The sequence below is a fragment of the Dreissena polymorpha genome, chromosome 14 (assembly GCF_020536995.1).
Source record: "Dreissena polymorpha isolate Duluth1 chromosome 14, UMN_Dpol_1.0, whole genome shotgun sequence".
NCBI classification, from domain to species: Eukaryota; Metazoa; Mollusca; class Bivalvia; order Myida; family Dreissenidae; genus Dreissena; species Dreissena polymorpha.
The window spans coordinates 1,491,811-1,516,911 of NC_068368.1; the positions used below are offsets into that span (position 1 = coordinate 1,491,811).

General features: G+C 35.5%; 1 protein-coding gene across 4 annotated transcripts; it reads right to left on the reverse strand.

The window, feature by feature from the left end:
• Positions 1-5,000: 5,000 nt before the first annotated feature.
• Positions 5,001-25,101, reverse strand: LOC127856971 (uncharacterized). 4 transcript variants are annotated; one of them, XM_052393185.1, is made up of 10 exons: positions 24,910-25,101; positions 19,678-19,815; positions 19,304-19,441; positions 18,936-19,073; positions 18,568-18,705; positions 18,197-18,334; positions 17,006-17,448; positions 14,873-14,939; positions 14,289-14,431; positions 5,001-7,467 (listed from the first exon to the last, which is right to left on the reverse strand). In XM_052393185.1, the coding sequence occupies exons 2-7, from the start codon at positions 19,805-19,807 to the stop codon at positions 17,045-17,047; spliced, it is 1,086 nt and encodes a 361-aa protein (XP_052249145.1). In that variant the 5' UTR covers positions 19,808-19,815; positions 24,910-25,101; the 3' UTR covers positions 5,001-7,467; positions 14,289-14,431; positions 14,873-14,939; positions 17,006-17,044. The 4 variants fall into 4 exon arrangements, with proteins under 4 accessions (XP_052249145.1, XP_052249146.1, XP_052249144.1 ...); XM_052393186.1 differs by having other exon boundaries at positions 17,006-17,445; positions 24,869-25,101; XM_052393184.1 differs by having other exon boundaries at positions 24,869-25,101.

The following is a 25,101-nucleotide window of genomic DNA, read 5'->3' on the forward strand; positions in this document are numbered from 1 at the left end:
CACACACACACACACACACACACACACACACACACACGCACGCACGCACGCACGCACGCACGCACACACATTCACACACACACACACACACACACACACACACACGCGCGCACACACACACACACACACACACACACACACACACACACACACACACGCACGCACGCACGCACGCACGCACGCACGCACGCACGCACGCACGCACGCACGCACGCACGCACGCACGCACGCACGCACGCACGCACGCACCACACACACACACACGCACACACACGCACACACACATACGATCCTAAACGTAATATGTACAACATTGTTTCTGTATGCAATATGTAGCACTCCCTCGTAGTTCATTTGATTTGCCCTTAACTTTCAAATACTGTCCAACTATTCAATATTGAATAATTCCGTTGCTCGGTTTTAGAGTAAGTGGTACCTCAGACGAATACATTCTGTTCAGAAACAACAGAACGTTGTAGCACATAGTTATGTAGGACGATAAATGTGCTAACAAAACACCGTGGATTAATGAATTCCTTGTGTGTTCTCCGGTTCTACGTAAACTGTGTGCGGGCCTAAGCAAATATCTTTACGAATCATCCATAAATGATAAAAATGTCTAGTACAAAGTTAAGAAATCCTTAAACAAGAAATATGTTTAAAAAATATATTCGCAGTATAATCTGGTTTTGAAATAAAGGTAGAAAATTGACGTTTCTAATTTATTAAATTAAAACCAAAGATTTAAGTATTGTTGTTTTCTTTTTTCACTTAATAATCGCATATCCACCGCATGAAATGTTTGTCATGATGTGCATGTATATAAAAACACATATTAGTGTTCGTAGATACACATTTTTTTACGTGAGATCACCTTATATGTGTCCTCAGACGGTTTATTTCAACTTAATTATGAATTTATTTCTTCATCATCGAAACATATGGTATGTTGATATTTGATTAAGACGAAGTTTTCTTTCCACACATTAAAAAACACTGCTACATCCGAGTCATTTAAAATGGGTATTATGGCATATGCGGAAAGCGTAGCTAAAGCTCAGCCTGCGCAGTTGCGCAGTCTGGTCAGGGACTGCGCTTTCCGCTATAAAAAAGCACGCACAATTTCGTGGTATCTACTTGTGCGAGAGTGAAGATTCAGCGACAACCTGTTAATAAACTCTGAATTGCACACACACGTGGTATCTCCAGAGTAGCCTATTTAGTATGCATATCCTGACAAGACTACACAGACGCGCAGGCTTGGTTGGAGCTACTCTGGCAGCATATTACATAAGACCATTTTTCGCATGACGCGGGTCTTTAAAAATCTGATTGCGTCTTGTAAAAGGAACATCAAAACACGATACTTTCCGATAGAAAATTAAAGTCAAACTGTGTTATTTACAGCAGACTGGCAAATGTCGGTAGCCTATTCTGGCTTGCATACGTCACAATTGTGTGGCTTGATAATTAAACAAATTCCCTTCTATCACGGACAATAATATTTCGGTATTTTGTCTCACAATACAAGACAAATGTCATTTACCAATAGGGTTTCATTCATTTCTTTTTCTAAAATTTGTGTTATTTGTTATCTTTAAAGCAAAAGTATTGTGTTGTCAACATAAGGCGTTTATTAATAGTACATTCCATCTTACCCTGAAGATTTATTGACCCAACACTGATCATAAAAAGTCTTGGGGAAGGAATTAACCGGCAATGCAAAATTGGAACAGGGTCAAAATGTGCGTCTATGTTTTGTATGAACATGCAGAGAGTAGTACGCATCTCCCTACATTGAACAGTTTTACATCATATACTACAAAAACGCGATGATATTGCCAATGTTCTGGTTGATTATGCTCAAATCAGTCAATGGAATAAATTAATTGTATTCATTCGGGTCTGTTGGCGTTATGTAAAAGGTGATTTAAGGTGAAGAGCTGGGTTAAAGAGCTACGCAGAAAAAATTATTTGTTTGCACTCGCAACACCCGAAATCAACACACAATATGAAATTATCCGCCTCGGAACTTTTATTGTCCGGGTTTAAATAATAAATGAAATAATTTCTTCACCATCTAGCATACGAACAACCTTACAAGAAGGACTACTGCTCACCTCAGGTAAGTTTAAACACGTATTTGAGAGTGAAACGTCCCTTAGTGGTTCAAGGTTGGTATAGGCCGTACGCAATGGGTCGGAACGCAACTATTTGGTTTCGCCTTTGCAAACGCAGAGATCAAGCCCAAGTATTACTTTGAAACAGCTTCAATCAACACTATCATAAACAAGCGAGCCCGACAAGAGTATTTTTTATATGAAATGCATTTTATACCCCTTGTTTTCTCTATTTAATGGTTCGCAGTACTCTTAGTCAAAGTAAGGCAGTACGCAGTACACTGGTCCAAAATAAGGGGATGGGGTTTCACACTATTATATTTCTGTCATGTTACAAGACCACCCATCTGATAGTAACCTCTTGCAATCGAAGGGAAATTAATCACCCCTAAATAATTATTATTATTAACTCATGTTAATAGAGAGTCATCACTTATTACATGCGTTTTATCTTACTTTGGGTTCTCATAAGTATTTCTAGTTATATAAACTACAAAGCTAGCCCCCGGCTAAAAAGGCAGACTTTTATCTTCAAGACATCGAGGCAATTTGGAAGATTCAGTGAAGATCACATAAATACGATGGCTCTGGTTTTAGTAAGTACACAAGGCACACGGTGGGATATTGTCATTCTTTGATAACAGAACTGTTAAAGAATGATTAACATTCTCTGTGAGCCTAAATGAAATAATCACAAGACGAGATGAGAGATCAGCTTTTATTCAAGTCATGGGCCTTTCTAGGCATATGAAAAAATAAATAAATAATAAAATGCAATTTATAATACCATAATATAAAACAACAGAAAGAAACTAAGGCTTGAATTTTTTATCATTTTAACACAAACAAGTAAAGGTTCAACAAATAACAAGAGCAGTCTCCATCGGAAGACATATGCCCCGGAAAAACGCTTTGTTCAAAACCTAAAGGCAGATTTTGAAACCTAAAAACGCGGACCCTAAGTTCAAGGTCAAAGGGGTCAAAATTATTGTGCGTATGGAAAGGCCTAGTCCATATACACATGCATACCAAATATGAAGATTACATCTGAAGCGACATAGTAGTTATGAGCATTTTTTGAAACCTTAACACAAAAGTGTGACAGACAGACAGATAGGCAGACAGTCTGATCACTATATGCCCTCCTTGGGGGGCATAAAAAGCCTTTGCATTATAATAACAAAACATAAACTTATGTTAGACTAACAACTATGTAAGACTTACAACTTTAAAACAACAACAACAGGAGCACGTCTTTAATTGTGGTAAATGCTTATCCGACAATATTCAATTGGCCAAAGTCGAAAACATGTGCAGTCTATCAGCCAGCATTAGGGATAAATTTAAAAGGATTGTTGTCTTTTCAGCAACTGATTTATAGCCAATGCTCAAGCTTAACACTGCCCAATGCTAAGGTATACAATGTAATATCTTTTCACTGCCTTTAGAAAGCTTCATCAAAAAGATGTGTTAAAAGATTTATGTTCAGTATAAAACCTGTTATTAATAAAGATAGACATGGAGTCAATCTTCAGAGTGACTATTTACAAAGTGTATATTTTGGGGAAATACTCTTTATAAAAGTATAATATCATTCGTAGTATTTTAAAGGGGCCTTTTCACAGATTTTGGCATTTTTTTAACTTATTCATTAAATGCTTTATATTGATAAATGTAAACATTGGATCGTAAAAGCTCCAGTAAAAAATCAAGAATAAAATTAAAAAAAGGAACTGAACATTGCCCGGAGCAGGTTTCGAACCAGTGACCCCTGGAGTCCTGCCAGAGTCCTGAAGTAAAAACGCTTTAACCTACTGAGCTATTCCGCCGGGTACACATGCTGAACGTATTTTATACCTTATATAAGCAATCTTCGTAGTTTCACAAAATTTAACGACAAAAACAGAACTCTCCAAATTATTCAATCGTTTCGCGTTGCAACGCTTTATAATTTTTAGGTTTTAAAATCGTCAAAAGATGCATATAATGGCTATATTAGAGCATGGTAAATGTTCAGTATTACTGTTTCCTCACAAATATCATAACCAAAACGAAAATTTGCGAATCTGAAACAACTTTTTTCAATTTTGTCAATTTACCAAAGCGTGAAAAGATCCCTTTAAACCATGACAATAACATGAGTTAATTCATTTATATTTTGACACACTAGAGGACTTTCAACTATCAGCTGTACAAACATATCATTTTAAGTATGTTTGACCTTTCAAAATAACATCAGAATATGTATATGAACACAATGTTAATAACTTCACAATTCTCGTTACTTAAAATCCATACAAAGTTCTGTTTCAAAGTTTTTCAAGAGCATATTATTTTGGTGTAAGGAGAGATATAGCGGTTTTCACATTTGAGCATGCTGTTTATCTTTATCTGGTTTTTGCATAACATAACAAAAGCACCGCTTTGCGGGTGCAGACCGCTCATATTTTTTCTTTTTAAAGGTGAAGGGACTCTCAATTTCAATCACAAAGGAAGGAGGGGTGGAGTGAAGAGGGGTGTATAGTGTGGGGGTGTGGACATTTATAACATTATCTTCCAAAAATGCGGAAAAAAAAATGCAAAAAAAAAAATAATTTCGGGGGGGGGGGGGGGTGGGTGGGGGGGAGGGGATTCTTGGGTGCGATGGTTGGACGGTATTTCCAAAATAAAATAATAAAAATAAATACTCGTGTTTTTTAACCGTTTCAAAAAAAATAATTTTGGGGGGGGGGGTGGAGGGGGGGGGGGGGGGGGTATAGTGTGAGGGTGTGGTGGTCATTTGTGAGATGATCTTAAAAAAAAAAAAAAAAAAAAAAAAAAAAAAAAAATTATGGGGGGGGGGGGGATTGGGGGGGGAGGGCACGGGGGATGGTTTGGGTGGAGTCTATTGTGGTATGTCAGGTAAGATTAGTTTTGTCAAAGTATCAATCAAATCTAATCATAAATAAAGAAGTTATGGCAATTTTAGCAAAATTTAATAATTTGACCTTGAGAGTCAAGGTCATTCAAAGGTCAAGGTAAAATTCAACTTGCCAGGTACAGTAATCTCATGATAGCATGTATTTGAAGTTTGAAAGCAATAGCCTTGATACTTTAGTTGTAAAGTGGATCGAAACACAAAATTTAACCATATATTAAAAGTTACTAAGTCAAAAAAGGGCCATAATTCCGTAAAAATGACAACCAGAGTTATGCAACTTGTCCTTTTACTGTACCCTTATGATAGTTTGCGAGTGTTCCAAGTATGAAAGCAATATCTATGATACTTTAGGGGTAAAGTGGACCAAAACACAAAACTTAACCAAATTTTCAATTTTCTAAGTATAAAGGGCCCATAATTCCGTACAAATGCCAGTCAGAGTTACATAACTTTGCCTGCACAGTCCCCTTATGAAAGTAAATAAGTGTTGCAAGTATGAAAGCAATAGCTTTGATACTGTAGGAATAAAGTTGACCTAAACACAAAACTTAACCAAATTTTCAATTTTCTAAGTATAAAAACAGCACATAATTCTGTCAAAATGCCAGTCAGAGTTACATAACTTTGCCTGCACAGTCCCCTTATGATAGTTAGTAAGTGTTGCAAGTATTAAGAAATAAAATGGACCTAAACACAAAACTTAACCAAAATTTCCAATTTTCTAAGTATAAAAAGGGCACATAATTCTGTCAAAATGCACGCCAGAGTTATCTAACTTTGCCTGCCCAGTCCCCTCATGATAGTAAGTAAGTGTACCAAGTTTGAATGCTATAGCATTGATACTTTCTGAGAAAAGTGGACCTAAACGCAAAACTTAACCGGACGCCAACACCGACGCCAAGGTGTTGACAATAGCTCATAATTTTTTTTCAAAAAATAGATGAGCTAAAAATCATCATATTAGGTTCCTATTTCATTGGTCAAATAAAATTCAAAATTATTATTATACTGAAACTAGCATCACATGTCTATAATAATTCTTAATGTTTCTTACCAGTACAAACATACCTTACATTGTAAAAGACTGGACAATGGGAACAACATCTGAACAACACTTAAGTACAAGTTACATGTATCATAAGTACAGCAAATTTTCAAGCAGCATGTATATAGTGTAACTATTGAAAAATTGATATATACTAGGAAAACATTGTTAAAGGGTTAAACATTTGTTCTTTTTCAGAAGTTTCATGGCATTTTTTTCTACTTAACAATCACTTAGCCTCATAATAGAAATAATACAGAATTCTTCATTATAGGCCTATGTGAAATGTGCATTGGCAAATTCTGTGAGGTCTGATAACATGTGCTTAAGTCTCTGGGTTATGGATAAATTGCTGTTATTCTTTCTATATCAGCCTTTGTTAAATAAATGGGTGAGCCAACTTAAAAAAAAATTTAAAAAAAATTTCAAAGCCCCAAGTCTTAGGGATATGGATAAACTGCTGAATGTCTTTCTATATCAGCCTATGTTAAATAATGATAGATCCAACTTAAAAAAAAACACACACACAAAATATCAAAGCCCTAAGTCTTAGGGTTATGGATAAATCACTGAATTTCTTTGCATTTGAAAAGTCTGCAACAGCGCTTAAAATACGACATTATTGATGAAACATAATTAATTACATGATGTCTAGTTGCTCTTCCAAATTTGAAAGCCATCCATGCAAAACTGTAGGAGATGCGCTCAAAGGATTGACTTTTCAGACAAACGTATATATATACCTTTAGATAAGTTATTACCAAATATGGCAATGCTGCAGACTTTTCAAATGACCCTCATACATATATTTTTATATACATAATGTACATACATGCTATTGTAGTTGCCTTACACAATACTTTACAATCAGTAAAATATTTTAATCAAATGATATGAGACAGGAAACAGTAATAGAATCAGGACCCAAGACCCCTGTGATGATGTCCCATTGAATATTTCTTTAACATCATTTTTCCCCAAAAGTGTCATTAATCCAATCAAGAAAACAATAGAATCACTTTGCTGGTGCAGACTGCTAATCTATTTTTCTGATATTTTCTAAGTCTAAAGAGATAGTAGGCTGTAGTAGTTAACAATATATGCACACATTCTCAGAACTTCCAAAATGCCCCTCCTAAGTTTTATCAAGTGTCAATCACACTCAAATTTTACACTGCATATTTTTCAGCTGATACTTGATGTTCATCCACGTTCTGTTTCCAAGTGCTTTGCAGTTGTCCTGAACTTTCATTATCTCCCGTTTTCCCCAGATAGATTCCGGCAGTTCGGGACTAGGTAGGAGGAAAATGCATCGAGCAATGCAGCATGCTCTTGACAACACCATGGTCTCTGCTCCTGTTTCTTTTTCTATTTCTTTTTCCCTGTTTTAAAAATAGATATGAAAACATGGATAACAAGATATGTGTTGGTCTGAAACACAATGCCCCCTACTGCGCCGCTTTGAATTAAAAACATTTTTTATTATATCACTTCCCTTGTGAAAATGATCTTGACCTTTCAGTACTCAAATTGTGTAGCTCCATGAGATACACATGCTTGCCAAATATCAAGTTGCTATCTTCAATATTGCAAAAGTTATGGCCAATGTTAAAGTTTTGGTATGGACGCACAGACAGACTGACAGTTCAACTGCTTTATGCCACCCTACTGGGGGCATACAAAGTAGAGACAAGAGCACCGCAAATGGGTGCCAAAGCTCGTCTGTTATTTTCTGGATTTCATGGAAAAAGACATTTCTAGGTAATATATACAGAGCCATATTATATAGGGCCACAGTTTTAACATGTCTATTTTAATCAATGCATGTCCAAAGTTTCTACCGACAATGTGATTAGCATATGTACAGCATTAAGTGCCAAATGCAAAGAACCATCTAATACATCTACAAAACAACCTGACAAGTGTACAGAACGACTTTAAGTTTTTTTGTTTTTTTTTTAATTCAATATCATACATACGATGTAAACATGTATATGATCATACATCATAGTGATTGTACATAGCAATAAAGTTCAGACATGTTATACAAGATATGCTAATATATTTTTTTTTAGAGAGAAAAGAAAAGAACAACAGAGGAATAGTTATGAAAAAAGATGAGTTGTATAAAGTCGAAAGAAAGCATAATGGACCTATGTGTTTTATTGTATATTCATAATGATCTTGTCAGACTGAAAAAACATAAAAAAAAATAAACAAAACTATTTTAGAAAGATAAACTGACATTATAGTGAAATGTATATAAGTGGACAAAACATTATGAGAATTTAATCCGATTCCATTTTTGTTCAAAGATTTGTAATGTGTCATTACTGAGGGCTATTTCTTTCTCAATCTGGATTTTTAGTTTAAGACTATGGACAAAACAATTAAAATTTGGTACTTGTTTTTTGTACTTCATGTTAAAGATAAAATATTTCATCAATATAACAATAAAATTCACAATATTATTACAGTCTATTGATTTCAATGAGTTAATGCCGAAACTTACATTTAAGAAAGATAGTTTAACGTTTAGTTGCTGTTGTTCAAGAAAAGATATTAATTGATTCCAAATAGGCTGGATGTGTTTGCACTCCCAAAAAAGATGTTCTATAGTTTCAATGTTTTCACTGCAGAAGTTACACAGATTGGAGTTAGATAATTTACATTTAAAGAGATATTTATTTGTAGCTATAATTCTATGGATGTATTTATATTGAAAATTTCTCAGTGTGCTTTCAATAGTTGCCTTATATGGCATGGTAAATATGTGTTTTCAATTAAGTTCATGTTCTCCAAAAAGGACTTGCCATTTATTTTGGATTTTGGAGTTTTCTGTAGGGTTTTTAATTTGTAGTGTGTAAAATATTGTATTTGTTTTGTTTTTTCTTCCAAGTATGTTTTCTACAAATGTTGTTTGAGTACATGGTGTATTATTTGTATTTATTTCAGATTTAATATGTATGGGTATGCTTTTGATTAGTGTGTAGTACTTCAGAAAATTATTTGAAGGTATTCCGTATATGTAGCATATATCATCAAAAGAGTAGAAATCCTTAATTCTGTAGTCATATAATTGGTTAGAAAAACGTCTTATTGTTTGAAGTTATGTCTTTATTGTTCCATAAAATTGTTTTACTGTTAGTTTTGGTTTCTAGGTTATGAGTGACATCACTCCATGCTGATAGAACATCAGATAGAAATATGTTTTCGTTTGCAATTTCATGTAAGATAGTATTGCTGATGTTACATTCAAAGAGTAAGGAGTCACCATATTTTTTTAGGATTTTCTGGTAGAATAATTTCCATTTACTCGTATTGGTTTTATCTAGGTATCTTTTAGCCCAGCTGCATTTGATTGCATTCAAGAATGAGTCAATGTTCGTTAATTGGATACCTCCATTTTCTACAGATTGAATTAACTGAGTTCGTTTTATTTTATCAGGCTTACCGTCCCATATGAAATTAAATATTGCTGATTGTATATCGTCAATAATATCATTTGGTGGATTTGGGAGAACTGTTAATACATAAATTAATTTAGGAAGTGCAAACGTTTTCAATACTGTGTTTTTTCCGATCAGTGTAAGTTTACGGTGATGCCATGATTTTAAGCAGCTTTTAAAATTCTGTAATTTAGGTAATATGTTTTTAAGAACTGTATCCTTTTCATTATTTGTGAGAGTAATTCCTAACGTTGTGGCTTCATCGAATGTCCAATTAAATTTCATTTCTTTTTTATATAGGACATTACTTTGTTTTAATTTACCTACTCGTAGCACAGTACATTTACTTTTGTTTAGTTTAAGACCCGATGTCATTCCGTAAAGTGTTAGTGACTCTATAAGGTTATGGAAAGAATCGTTATTGTCGTTTAAGATGTAAGTTGCATCGTCAGCAAATAGGGACTGTTTGATATCTTCATCAGGTTCTAGTGATATGCCTTTTATGTGTTTATTTGATTGGATGTGATGTGATAGGTACTCGATACAAATAATAAATAGCGATGATGAGAGTGGACATCCTTGTCGAACCCCTCGTTGATATTAAAACTGTTTGAAAAAAAGCCATTGTTAATGATTATACTGTTAATATCGGTATAGAATAGTTTGACCCATTGAATGAGACTTTCACCAAAGTTCATATTTTCTAAGCAAGAGAACATAAATGAATGATCAAGCGAATCGAATGCCTTTTCAAAGTCTGCAAAGAATATTAGACCAGGATTGTTTGAATTGTTGAAATAGTTTATGCATTCTTGGATAAGACGAACGTTTTCACCAATGTAACGTCCTTTTATGAAACCAGATTGAGATTTTGAAATGATTGATGGTAATATTCTTTTTATTCTGTTTGCTATACTTTTTGTTGCAATTTTATAATCATTATTTAGTAAGCTAATTGGGCGCCAGTTTGATAAGGATTCTAAGTTTTTTCCAGGTTTTGGAATGAGTGATATTATACCTTGTTTTTGAAGCGTTGTTAGGTTTTTATTATTATATGAATGGTTTAGTGAATTAATTAAATGCGTTTTGATATCATTCCAAAATATTTTATAAAACTCAATGGTGATGCCATCAGATCCTGGACTTTTGTTATTTTTCATTTCTTTTAGTGCTAATCCACATTCATATTCATTTAGTAATCCGTCACACAATAGTTTTTCTTCTTGATTTAAAGTGTGATGTGTATTTTTAAAAAGGGTGTTATTTTCAACATGTTTTCGTTTATAGAAGGTTTCTAAAAATAAACGTTGTTCTTCTAGTATTTGAGTTCTGTTTGTTATATCTTCGCCATTGACTACTAATTTGTGTACAGTTTTTTGTTCACTTCTTCGTTTTTCGATGTTTGCGAAGTATTTTGTATTTTTTTCATTGTGTTCAACATGTTGTGCACGCGCTCTTAGTAGTATTCCATTGAGATGTGTATGATAGATTCCATTTAATATTTGTTTTTTTAGTGTTATTTCATTTTCAATGTCGGCGGTATCATTTGTGTTTGTTTGATGCAGTTGTTTTTCAAGTGTTTCAATGGTTTTGATGGTTTCAGTTTCAAGTTTGTGTGTTTCTTTTTGTTTAAATGATGTGTATTTAATTGTTGCATTACGTATATTTCCTTTAATTACTTCCCATAAGGTGTTTGGGTTTGCATCTTTGTTATTTTGAACTGTATTTAATATTTCCTGTTTTATTTGTGTTTTATATTGTGTATCTAATAAGATGCTGTTGTTAATTTTAAAATATCCTGGGCCTCTTTCAGGTTGTATATTGTGCAGTTTAAGTTCAACTAGAGAGTGGTCAGTCATAAATCCTGGTTTTATGTTACATGTGTCAATAATGTTGCAAAGAGACTCGGATATTAAAAAATAGTCCAATCTACAAAATATTGTTGGTTTTGTGTTTGAGTGCCAGGTGAACTTGCTTTCGTTTGGATATATTGTACGCCATATGTCTATCATATTGTAGTTTTCAATTATGTTATTTAAAATGTTTCTATTTTTAGGATGAGTATAAAGGTTTCCCTTCTTTTTATCTAATAATGGGTTAAGAACGGTATTGAAATCACCACCGACTATAATGTTTTTATCTTGGTTGTTATTTATAAAGGATTGTAATGTTTCGTAAAATGTGGAATCATCTATGTTAGGGCCGTAAACGTTGATTAATGTTAATTGTGTTTCGTGTATTTTAATATCTATACTTGCTTGTCTGCTAATTATTATTTCGTTAAAGTTATCGTCTGTGATCCCTATATTATTTTTTATTAGAAAGACTTTAAGTTTTGTAATCTGCACATAACCACTTGATAAATGTACAGGATGAACTGTTAAATGCAAAGAATCATCTTGTTTTATATCTACATACCAATTTTCAAATGCACAAAACAACTTAATAACTGCATATGACCATTTGCTAATTGTACTGGAAAATCTAACCAAGGCGAAGGACCATCTATTCAAATGATGGCTGAAAATATTACACTTCAAACCTATTGCTACCTTTCACTGTTCAGATGGGATCTAGTAGATGGATTAGTAATATGTAGCACATTTGGTGTGGTACACAAAACAATAATATCATATAAGCATAAATTTAACTAGAGCTTTGTCACAGACGTGACGAATACCCCCACATGCCGCATTGACACATAATATTTTGCATGTCGTCTTCACAAAAAACAGCGGACACCATGCTCAATTTTTAAAACGCACTTACTGACCCCTTGACCTAGTTTTTGACACAGAAAGGCTCATGTTCTAACTTGGCCTTAAGATCATCTCCATAAAACTTCTGATCAAGTTTGGTGAAGATCGGATGTAAACTAAATGAATTAGAGAGCGGGCAACATGCTGAATGTTAAAAAAGGCGCTAACTGACCCCGTGACCTAGTTTTAGGCCCTGAATGGCCCATTTTCAAACTTGTCCTAGAGATCATTTAGATAAAACTTGTGATCAAGTTTGGTGAGGATTGGATGAAAACTACTTGAATTAGAGAGCGGAAAACATGGTGAGGTTTAAAACGCACTTAGATACCCCGTAACCTAGTTTTTGACCCGGCATGACCCATATTAAAACTTGACCTAGACATCATCTAAATACCACTTCTGACCAAGTTTGGTGAAGATTGGATGACTACTTGAATTAGAGAACGGACAACCTTGTGATGTTTAAAACGCACTAACCCAAGTGACCCTGTGACCTTGTTTTTGACCCGGCATGACCCAAACTTGCCTTAGACATTATCAAGATACAACTTCTGAACAATTTTGGTGAAGATTGGATAACAACTACTTGAATTAGAGAGCGGACAACATGGTGAGGTTTAAAACACACTAAGTGACCCCGTGACCTAGTTTTTGACCTTGCATGGCCCATGTTCGAACTTGACCTTCACATCATCTAGTTACAACTTCTGACCAAATGTGATGAAGATCGGATTTAAACTACTTGAAATAGAGAGCAGACACCATGTTCAATGTGTAAAACGCACTAAGTGACCCCGTGACCTAGTTTTTGACCCGGCAAGGCCAATGTTCGAACTTGGTCTCAAGATCATTTAAATACAATTTCTTCGAACTTTGCCTAGACATCATGTAGAAACAACTTCTGACCAAGTTTGGTGAAGATCGGATGAAAACTACTTGAATTAGAGAGCGAACAACATGCTGAATGTTTAAAACGCACTAAGTTAACCAGTGACCTAGTTTTTGATCCAACCCATGTTCGAACTTGGCCTAGACATCATCTAGATACAACTTTTGTCCAAGTTTGGTGAAGATTGGATGAAAACTACTTGAATTAGAGAGCGGACACCATGCTGAATGTTTAAAACGAACTTAGTGACCCCGTGACCTAGTTTTTGACCTGGCAAGGTCCATGTTCGAAACTTTGCCTAGACATCATGAAGATACAACTTCTGACCAAGTATGGTGAAGATCTGATGAAAACTACTTGAATTAGAGAGCGGACACTTAATACGGACCGACAGACAGACCGACCAACCGACCGACCGACAGACAAGTTCACTCCTATATACCCCCCTAAACTTCGTTTGTGGGGTATAACAAGAGGGCCAAGAGGCCCTGGGGCGCTCACATGAGAGACTGAGATAGAAAGAAACAAAGATTAAAACTCTTCAGCAAATATTTCAAAACATTGGTAAGTTTTACTTAAAAAGTAAGGTGTTCCAAAGTATTTACAATAGGCGGCCATATTTTAAATACCCATCAGAACAATTTTTCTAGAGTGTTCACAGGCCTTATTTACTACATATATGAAGGAAAAATTACAAACCAATTTTTTTTGGCCATGTTTTCAATGAACATGAGCAATTTTCAAATTCAATCAACAAATTTTTGAGCTCTGGCGGCATACTGAAACAACCATTATAGCCAAATAATGGCCCTTTTTGATAGAATCCCAAGTAAAGTTTTCATTCCAAGTCACATGCAGCAGTCCCAGTTTCTATCTATGAAGGTGCTACCAGAAGGTCGACTAAAAATTCTTGACCCATAACAATCTTTGAGAAGAATTTGAATCTTAAAGCCCTAAAAAGGTACATGGGATACATAATTTAACTGCACATGACCTTTAATAATGTGACACTGACCTTACACATCATTTGCACATACTGTAGTCAACATTTAAGTTAAATCTTATTCTTTGCCCACTTTTCACTTCACACTACAAGGAGAACATACCAAAGTTATCTCTCGGGTTGCCACAGTCATTATCACTTTCCTGCGAGTCTTCTTCAGGGTTATAATCTGGATCCAGAACATCGTCATCACAATCTTCAAATTCATCCTTTTCGTCTGGTTCAGGTATTTGGATATTTCCGGACCTGTAAACCAAACATGTGCAAACTAAACATTGGTACAGTTAATACCACAGTGCTTATTTTCCAGATATGCTTATATGCAAATATGTGCTTAGTTTCAAGACTTTACAATATTGGATTGGCAATTTAATACACACAATTGATTGCTTGTGAAATTCTTGTTTTAATTTGGCCAATCAGCTCTGGCAGCTAATATGAATTTTGTGCAATGGAGGGGAATGGTCCTTGCTATTTGGGTAACAGACCACACAAGGATTATTCATGTGGTTACTTTAAAGTTGGCAAAGCGGTTGCCAAGGAGTTGTCATTTAAACAAATCAATGACGAATGGGATGACATATAAAACTCACTATTGCTCAAACGGAGCCTTTAAGCTTATAGAAATTACAACAGACAGTGCTCAGAACACAATGGTCTCAATAAATGATAGGAGAGCTGACTTACCTTAAAAATGGAAATGGCCAAATTTCTGATCCCACATCAGACTCTGAATCACCAATAACTTCATTGCCTAAAAAAGATGTTATGTATAATGGAATGAGCTTGATAAAGAGAAAAACAAGGTATTTATCTTTTAAACAACAAACAGATGTCTTGCATGTATCAAATATTTATTGTCTGAAGCTTCAGTATTTTAAAGGAAAATTATATATAAAAACTATATCAGCTTTATCTGCTTTAAGCCAAAAAAATAAATTCATTACAGGATGCTTAATATGTAGCACTTTTGATGTGCTACATAACCACAGACAGATACAGACACACACTTATTTAACAAGAAGGCCATAACACATTTATCTGAGGCACAACCCTACTGTCACTTGCAGATAATGTTTTCTATAACAGTAGAGGACACTAGAGAATGCCAACATCAATTAACGAAAACATAGCTCTTTCAGTATTTGACATATATGTTCTCTCAATCTTCTTCTGCTTTTGGTTAGGCAACTGATTTCCTCAACTGTTTATGTAGGGAATGACTCACGATATTATCACATAAGGACGTTAAATTCAAATGTATTAGAAGAGCTGTCCATTTAACAGATAACACTCAACTATAGAGTATTCAAACTAATAAACCTATAATGAAGACTTTAATGGAAGCACATACAGAAATGAGATACAGTCTACTCTTGTTATCTCGAAGTCGGCAGAAACAAGAGAATATATCGAGATAACGAGAGCTCAAGATATCCGATTAGGCATTTTCAAAATGAAAATGAGACGAAAATTTACCTTGTTTTTAACATCTTAATAAATGCTAAGTGGTCTAACTAACGCCGTCACCGTGTGTCATAATACTCACACAGCGTAATAATTACAACCGACAACTCATAATAATCTTTCAAGTTAGCCATGATAATGGCTGTTGGAGTTCAAGGAAAGAACAACATTCTGCAAATTTGCGACGGTTTATATACGGGAAAATATAACTCAATGCATTTTTGAATGTTGTTTGTAAAAACAATTAGTCTTCCAGCCTTTCAGCAGGCTGTGTATTAATTGCAGTTAATTGCAGTTAAAGTGACAGGCCTTACTCAAGTGTTAATGGCTTACTACATTAGACACGTGTGGTAATTGATGCAATGAACGGATCAATTATCTACCGCTCAGTATCGGGAGCAGCTGGGCAAAGCGGGATTGTGAAGTATCAAAGAACAAGAGATGCCCTCCTTCGGCGGCATAAAAAAGTTTATCCAGAAATACAATAAATCACAAACTAGATAGCAGACACCATACTTAATCCTTGAAATGCACTAAGTGACCCCGTGACCTAGTTTTTGACCCATATTCGAACTTGACCTAGATATTGTCTAGATACAACATCCGACCAAGTTTGGTAAAGATCGGATGAAAACTATCTGAATTAGAGAGCGGACACGAAAAGTGTGACAGACTGACAGACAGACTGACGGACAGTGCGAAAACTATATACCCCCTTTTCTTCGAAAGGGGGCATAACAACATCTCACCTTTGCCGAAACTGGGACATTTATTCGTGCTTTGATATAAAACACAGTAAAAACATGTAAAATCAGGACTCGGGACAAATTTTTATATCGAGATATCAAATTATTCAAGATAACGAAAATCGAGATATGCGATGTTTATTCATAAAAATAAAGAAGGAAAAAAGTTGGGACATTGAGCTTACCTCAACATATCGAGAAAATCGAGATATGCGATGTCGAGATAACTAGAGTAGACTGTAATATTATATGAGCTTTGTATGAATATGAAGATTTGAATTAAAATTAAAATTCAGCCTGGAGTTTTTAAGTCTATGGACATCTCGGTATAACAAAAGCTAACCATGTGAGCTTAAACATAAAACTGTCTTATTCCATTTCCCATACAGGTCATATTTGATATCAATGGGCTGTAGCTGCAGTAGTCTTCAAAGGAGTTCAATTTAACATCTATAAGCCAGAAAACTGATTTCATCAGGCAATTGATTACAAGGAGGCTCAATATGTAGCATGTTTGGTGTGCTACATAAACACACACACAAAAATACCATTTTCTGATTCCATGTCATAGTCTCTGTTGGTGACAAAGCAAGACAAACGTTCGTACCTCGCCGGAGAGGACGTGCCATGTGACCGCCCGGGTTTTTTAATAAGCATTCTGGGATTTGTGTCGACATGCAGGTTGCCGTCGTGCGCCTGATGCGAGTTGGCGCTTGAGCTGTACTGCTGATTGTGGTAGCTTGACGTGCTGTACTGCTGAGTGTGGTAGCTTGACATGCTGTACTGCTGAGTGTGGTAGCTTGACGTGCTGTACTGCTGATTGTGGTAGCTTGACGTGCTGTACTGCTGAGTGTGGTAGCTTGACGTGCTGTACTGCTGAGTGTGGTAGCTTGATTGGCTGTACTGCTGAGTGTGGTAGCTTGACGTGCTGTACTGCTGAGTGTGGTAGCTTGAGGTGCTGTACTGCCGAGTGTGGTAGCTTGACGTGCTGTACTGCCGAGTGTGGTACCTTGATGTGCTGTACTGCTGCCACTGCTGGTACTGCTGCTACTGACAATGAAAATTAGATAAGGTTGCCTTCATAGGATGTTGATTTTAATAACAATGTTATTTTAACAATAATAATCATCAATTGAATTTTGATGATGATGATGATGATAATGATCAGATGAAAATGAGAGTTAATGCAGGCATTGTCACAAAAATAGCGGTCAAACAATAGTGTGTGCCAATAAATGTTTGCATACGTTTTAGTTTGTAGCTGGTAAAAATAAAGACTGCTCAATCGCTGGAGGCATATCATTTTCTGAAAGATAACAGCTGGACTTTACCATCTGCAACGGGAGGCGGAAAACTACAGCGGGCGAGGCATGGTCAGGGGTGATAACCCCAAAAAAGGGTTAGGGTAAGGGTTAGTGTTAGGGGTCGGGTTAGGGTCAGGGTTGGGTTTAGGCTAACCCAAACCCTAACCCGACCCCTAACACTAACCCTAACCCTAATCCTAACCCTCTAACCCCCCCTTGCGCAATACCATTCCATGCCTCGCCCGTTGTAGTTTTCCGCCTCCCATCTGAAACATCTATTTTATCTTTCACAACTGGCAGATGTGTTCAATATAAATATCAATGGGCTGTTGCTGCAGTGTTCTTTACATGAATTTAAACTTAAACAGCTATAAGCCAGAAAACTGATTCCATAAGATGATTAACTACAAGATTGCTTCATATGTAGCACGTTTTATGTGCTTCATAAACACACACACACACACACACACACACACACACACACACAAACATACCATTGTCTGATTCCATATCAGAGTCTCTTTGAGCTGAAGACCTGTCCGGAGGCTGCAAATGATGACTGACAGTTTCTGTGGACAGCTCAGTACGACTGTCCATTGATGGCTGCTCAATCGCTGGAGGCAAATCATTATCTGAAAGATAACAGCTTGACTTTACCATCTGAAACATCTATTTTATCTTTCACAACTTGCAGATGTGTTCAATATAAATATCAATGGGCTGTTGCTGCAGTGTTCTTAAAATGAATTTATTTAAACTTAAACAGCTATAAGCAAGAAAACTGATTTCATATGGTGATTTATTATAAAACGGTTTAAAATGTAGCAAGATTGGTGTGCTACATAACACACACATACAAACATACCATTGTCTGATTCCATGTCAGAGTCCTTTTGAGCCGAAGGCTTGTAAGGAGGCTGCAAATGATGACCGACAGTTTCTGTCGATAGCTCAGCACTACTGTCCATTGATTGCTGCTCTATCCCTGGAGGCAAATCATTTTCTGAAAGATAACAGCTCGACTTTACCATCTGAAACATCTATTTGATCTTTCACAACAAGCAGATGTGTTCAACATAATTATCAATGGGCTTTTGCTGCAGCATTCTTTACATGAATTTAAACTTTAACAGCTATTAGCCAGAAAACTGATTCCATAAGATGATTAACTACAAGATAGCTTTATATGTAGCATGTTTGGTGTGCTACATAAACACACACACACAAACATACCATTGGCTGATTTCATGTCAGAGTCTCTTTGACATGAAGGCCTGTCTGGAGGCTGCAAATGATGACCGACAGTTTCTGTCAACAGCTCGGCACTACTGTCCATTGATTGCTGCTCTATCCCTGGAGGCAAATCATTTTCTGAAAAATAACAGCTCGACTTTACCATCTGAAACATCTATTTGATCTTTCACAACAAGCAGATGTGTTCAACATAATTATCAATGGGCTTTTGCTGCAGCATTCTTTACATGAATTTAAACTGAAACAGCTATTAGCCAGAAAACTGATTCCATAAGATGATTAATTACAAGATAGCTTTATATGTAGCATGTTTGGTGTGCTACATAAACACACACACACAAACATACCATTGGCTGATTTCATGTCAGAGTCTCTTTGACATGAAGGCCTGTCTGGAGGCTGCAAATGATGACCGACAGTTTCTGTCAACAGCTCGGCACTACTGTCCATTGATGGCTGCTCAATCGCTTGAGGCAAATCATTTTCTGAAAGATAACAGCTCGACTTTACAATCTGAATGATCTATTTGATCTTTCACAACAAGCAGATGTGTTCAATATAAATATCAATGGGCTGTTGCTGCAGCATTCTTTACATGAATTTAAACTTAAACAACTATAAGCCGGAAAACGGATTCCATCAGGTGATTAACTAAAAGATTGCTTAATATGTAGCACATTTGGTGTGCTACATTAACACACACACACACACACAAACATACCATTGTCTGATGCCATATCCGAGTCTCTTTGAGCCAAAGGCCTGTCAAGAGGCTGCAAATGATGACTGACAGTTTCTGTCGACAGCTCAGCACTAATGTCCATTGATGGCTGCTCAATCGCTTGTGGCATATCATTTTCTGAAAGATAACAGGTTGATTTAACCATCTGAAACAACTATTTGATCTTAAACAACAAGCAGATATGTTCATTTTTTAATATCTATGGGCTGTTGCAGCAGTATTCTTTTAATGAATTTGATTTAAATTAAACAGCTATAAGCCAGAAAACTGATTTCATCAGGTGATTTACTACAACACAGCTTAATTAATGTATGTACCATATCTACATACTGGTATATACATTCAACCTACCAAGACTGCAACTATTTCTAAAGAAGTCAGTATTTTTGTAATTTTTTCTTCCAATAAAGGTTTATAACCATGCACAGCATGGTCATTTAGAAAACAAGCTGTTGATAACTTGCACATTGTGATGTGGAATAAATAATGTCAACATGCATGGGAGGTTAGTATTGAATTGGTTCATTGGAAGGTATGGCATAGCCATTAAGTCCCAATGCCCCATAGCGGTCAACCTTAAGCGAAACTCTACAAGTCAAAAATTTAGAAATATTAAAATTAAACAAACCCTTAAACAATGGCAAAGCAAAGTTGCTTGTCAACACATTAGAATTAGTGATGTTTTTTGCCTGCTCCAGTTGCATGCACGTTCACTTTATTATAAAATTGACTGAACAATGAAAACACTAAACTCCGGGTCGCTGGGAGTTACAACTGGTTATTTGAATATTCCATGTCAAGTCTCCCCCCGAAATCTGGGCGCTAGTTTAATCGGCAATATTAGCAACATAATCTATTTTCTGGCATAAATAAACACAAACAGATCATATATATATATAGCAAATGCACAAATTAAAACAACTTACGCAGGGCCCTTGCTACACTTTAGGGGATTGGGGCCAGGGCCCTAAGAGGAGGGAATTTCGCGTTGTTTTGGGCGAAAAGGGGAATTTTTGAAGATCTTATCACCAACCATTCAACACTTAAAATTGCTATATTTTAATGTCATTTACATAAATATACATGTAATCAAAAGTTCATAGCACGATACCAGCTGGCAACATAGGTATAAAAGTAAAAATATAAAATTATTTTTTTTATTTTTTTTTTTGGAGGGGGGAATTTTTAGTTGAAATAGGGGAAAAAATTATACTATTTTAAGGGGGGAATGGGGCTGAATTTCGGCCCCAAAAAGGCCAAACGAAGGCCCTGTTACGTGATGTGGTGTGCTCGAATAATAATTATATTAATCTCTAAAGTTTCAAACATGTCAACGGTTAATTTAAATGTTTAAGTTTTTGAAATTGAAAAAGCCGAGTACTCTGAAAATTCTGAATTCGAAAATACTTTATTGATTATCACCGGAATCCTTCTGCGAGACAGATCTCGTGTCTAACCAACCAATTGTAATACAGTGACTTTCTACGGAACCTCCGTAAGATAGATCGAATGGTCAATTCAAAACTTGAACTTTTGGTTTAACAACGGTTTTTATAAAAATTTTGTTTTGAGCATTTATCGACAAACAACACACAAATTTATATCAATGGTAACAGGTATTGTGTTTGCTACGCTGTTTTAGGTTGATTGAATTCGAATTTATAGACAAACTTGAGACTTATTATTTTGACATTGATTTTGATCTAACCAAGAAGAGCTCAGAGCATTCAAGAAAAATTAACTAGATGTAGTGAATATTTTGGTGTTTCATGTAGCAACTATGCAAGGTTGATCTTCCTTTTTCCGGATAAATTCTCTAATTAAAACTGTCTGTCCACTTGTTAGTCGTAAAATTTTTTGCTGCATGGTAACAGATGCATCTACCCTGTACAGCTTGGCATATTAAGAGGTAGTCCGACTTGTTGACGCTCTCAAATATTAAGCTACTTTTTATGTAGGTAATATTTGGAGCGTCCAACGGCTGAACCATTCGATTTGTGTTGGAATTTTTTCCTTCTTTGTCTATATTGTTGTGCAAGGATTTTGTGCGCAACATTCAAGCCCCGATATAAGACACTTAATATCAACGGATTGCAATAATATTTACATACCTGTGTAGATAATTCATTTCTCAATAATGTTCCGTAAAAATTATGTAATGACACTTTGAATTTTGCACGCCTGAGCAATTTAAATCCAACCACTATTCAATTTTTCAATATCTCTCGATTCGCTCGTTGTGTAGATATAAATCGATAACATGACCTCGATGTAAAGCATCTGGTTTAAAGTGGAAGAATAAACAGCGTAAAATACAGTTTGCGTTCGTCTGTTGTGGTGCAGCGCGTTACATAGTAAACCGATGTTATACTTTTCTGGATTAATTTAGCATTGTTTTTTTTTCTAAATTGACAAATAAAAAGGTTCTGAAATAAATTACATCTTTTATTTTTATACTGTACATAAATAAGATTGATACAGATTGTACAGTATACCGTCCTATGTAACGTAGAATGTAAGTACATGTACATAAAACAACACAGACAGAGGTGCGAAAAAGACATGCATAAACACTCACTGAAACTTAGAACAGCAGCGATTTTTTTCCTTCTTTATAAAGTACCGGTAAACGGCACTTTCCCAATTACGAAAAAACTACAAATTTCCCAATTGCTGTCCAAATAAATTCTCAATTTAGGCCACGACTTTTATATTTCTTGGTTTACAAAACCGCCGACCCTAATTTTTGGAAAATGGGAAAAAAAATAAAATCGGAAAATCGTCTTTTTTTTAAATATTTTATTCCCGACCGCACTTCAAAATGAGCGAAATGAGAAAAAAAAACGATCCGGTTTGAGTACGGTTGCGAATAAAATCAAGTAAGTACAATCAACGATTGGTTCACATATATTGCAGAGATCGGGATATTTTTCAATGTGACACATTATGTACCCGTCCTTTTATGGGCACTTCTCAAAATTTATTTCGGGTAAAAATTACAGACAATAAGAAAATCAGCGTCAGTCAAATGTCGACCCCATCAAAATTTATTTCCGTGTCTGTGACGCAACTATATTGTTTAACATGTTAATTATATTAAACAAACCCGATAGTATTTGATAATAAGTATAAATAATCCAATAAAACACTGCCATTATTTACGATATATGTGTTTAGGAATTTTGTAAACACGTCCGCCATAGTTTATAGGAACTGTACAGAAAGTTTGGAAATCGGAACAAATCGGTATATCTCGGAAAATCATTGATAAATGTATTTGTCGTTTCAATGCTTAGGGCCGAGTAATTTCGGCAAATCGGAACTCAACTTGTGTAAAACACTAGCTCAATTAACCTTTAAACTCCGCCTCCGTTCTCTGCAAAAGATTCGAAGGCGGAGCTATGCACGTGCTTTTATTAAATTGGAGGATTGCAATTGAGAAACAAACACACGATTGGTTCGGCATGTTGATTGCTAGACAAAGGAAGCCAATTTTTTCGGCGCGAAATTTGTCGCTTTATTGCTTCCGACAGAAAGCGGCTTTCCTTTGATGACGTCAAACTGTCAATTCACACAGACTGCACATTTTCGGAAGACTTTAACTGACTCCTTGTTTACAATTCCAGTAAAAAAAACACTTGCTAACATTAAACTTTGGATTAAATTATCAAAATAAAGCAAAAGCGAAGTTGACAAATATGATTAAATTAATTCGCGTCAGTTCAAATAAGACGTTTTGCGTTGTAAATCAACGAGTTTTCATGACAACAACAACTTTGACAAACATTACCGCGACGACGCATGGATCGATCTACCTCGATTTTTTTTTCATGTACGATCTCATAAGTCGAGTAAGAGCAAACACATACCGGGTAATTTGTGTATGAGTAGTTTATCTTATATAAGATTTATGCAACGGGCATCGCATTGCGTAATGGTGCGCATCCAATTAAGGAAATGAAGCGCAGTTTTTCGTTTTAATGGGAGAAGAACGCATGTCATGTAATGGAGTGTTTAAAATTGCCTGATGTTACATAAGGTGCTGTTAGGACTCATTTCATTTGAAGATATAGATGTGTTTCATTGCATAATTTGATTTTTTGTCTCTGTGTTAAGGTTATAAAAGATATGTTGTCTTTGTTCTGATGTTATTAGCATTAACTTTTTTTTCCGTTTTTTTTTGTTTTTTTTTTCGACCGCCCGATGGACCATTTTCAAAATAATTTTTGTAAACCAATAAAAAAAAAGTCGTGGCCTTAAGGTAAAAAAAAAAAAAAAAAATTTTTTTTTGGGAAAATGCAACTATTTGTTAGTTTCCCTATGCAGTTCTATGGTTTGAACCTAGGTAAATATAATATTGATAGCTTGAAAACACTTAGTTATCAATTTTAAAGTATTTGGGAGCATAAAATAAAATACACCAATTTCCCAATTTGAGGGTTTCACGACTCGATTTTTCCCAATTTTCAGGCTTTCACGACTCAATTTTTCCCAATTGGACCGGTATGGGTACTTTTCCCAAATGGACAAAAAAAATCGCTGGAACAGTGAATAGAAACTGCACCATATCTGTTTTGAACATATGCTTATTAAATCGACAAAGATTAGCATACTAGATCTAGTTAGGTAAAAGTCGGTGTTAAAAGCTAATGTTAAATAAAATTACCCGTACACGTTACACCGTAATGCCTTCTTCTGATTGGTTCATATTTAAATCAGTTTCATGACATGGCTACAGGTCAGTGATTGTTTTGCAGATTTAAGCAGAGTTTAACTGAAGAATTTATGCCTTTCTAACTTCGAATCGACGATATTTGATGTAAAAATGGACTTCTGAATTAAAACTGAATGAGTTGGTAATGTTATTTTGCAATTTTACGCAAATTGATGAAAATTTAAACTTTCTGGTTTCCACCACAAAAAAGGTCCTTCAACGATGAGACGTTCCAAAGAATTTAGCCCATATAAAAAGTATCTCTTAATTCTTTGCGCGTCTTATAAATGAGACTAATTTAGAGGCATCTATCTCATTTTCGATGGGAAACTCTGCAGGAGGCTGGCTACTAAAAAATCGTTTACTTTTCGTAGCTGAGACCTGAACACAATAAAATTGTCTGCGTAATTCGCTTTGCAACAGTTATGATTGCAGCAAATACATATGAAAACTGACCAATAGAAAGCGAAACTTTTTGAAGAATCTGGTGCGTAGACCTGTACTGTAGAAGAAACACGGTTGGTTTCGAACAAACACGACATGTCAGCTCCTCTGCGCTTGGAAGTGGATTCAATGACAGCCATGAGGGCAAACCACATACTTTGCTCGGAAAGAATCTACTTTGAAGAAGGAATAATCAATATCTCTGTTTCTTCGACAAAGCCCAACTACACATTTCTTTCAGCGGC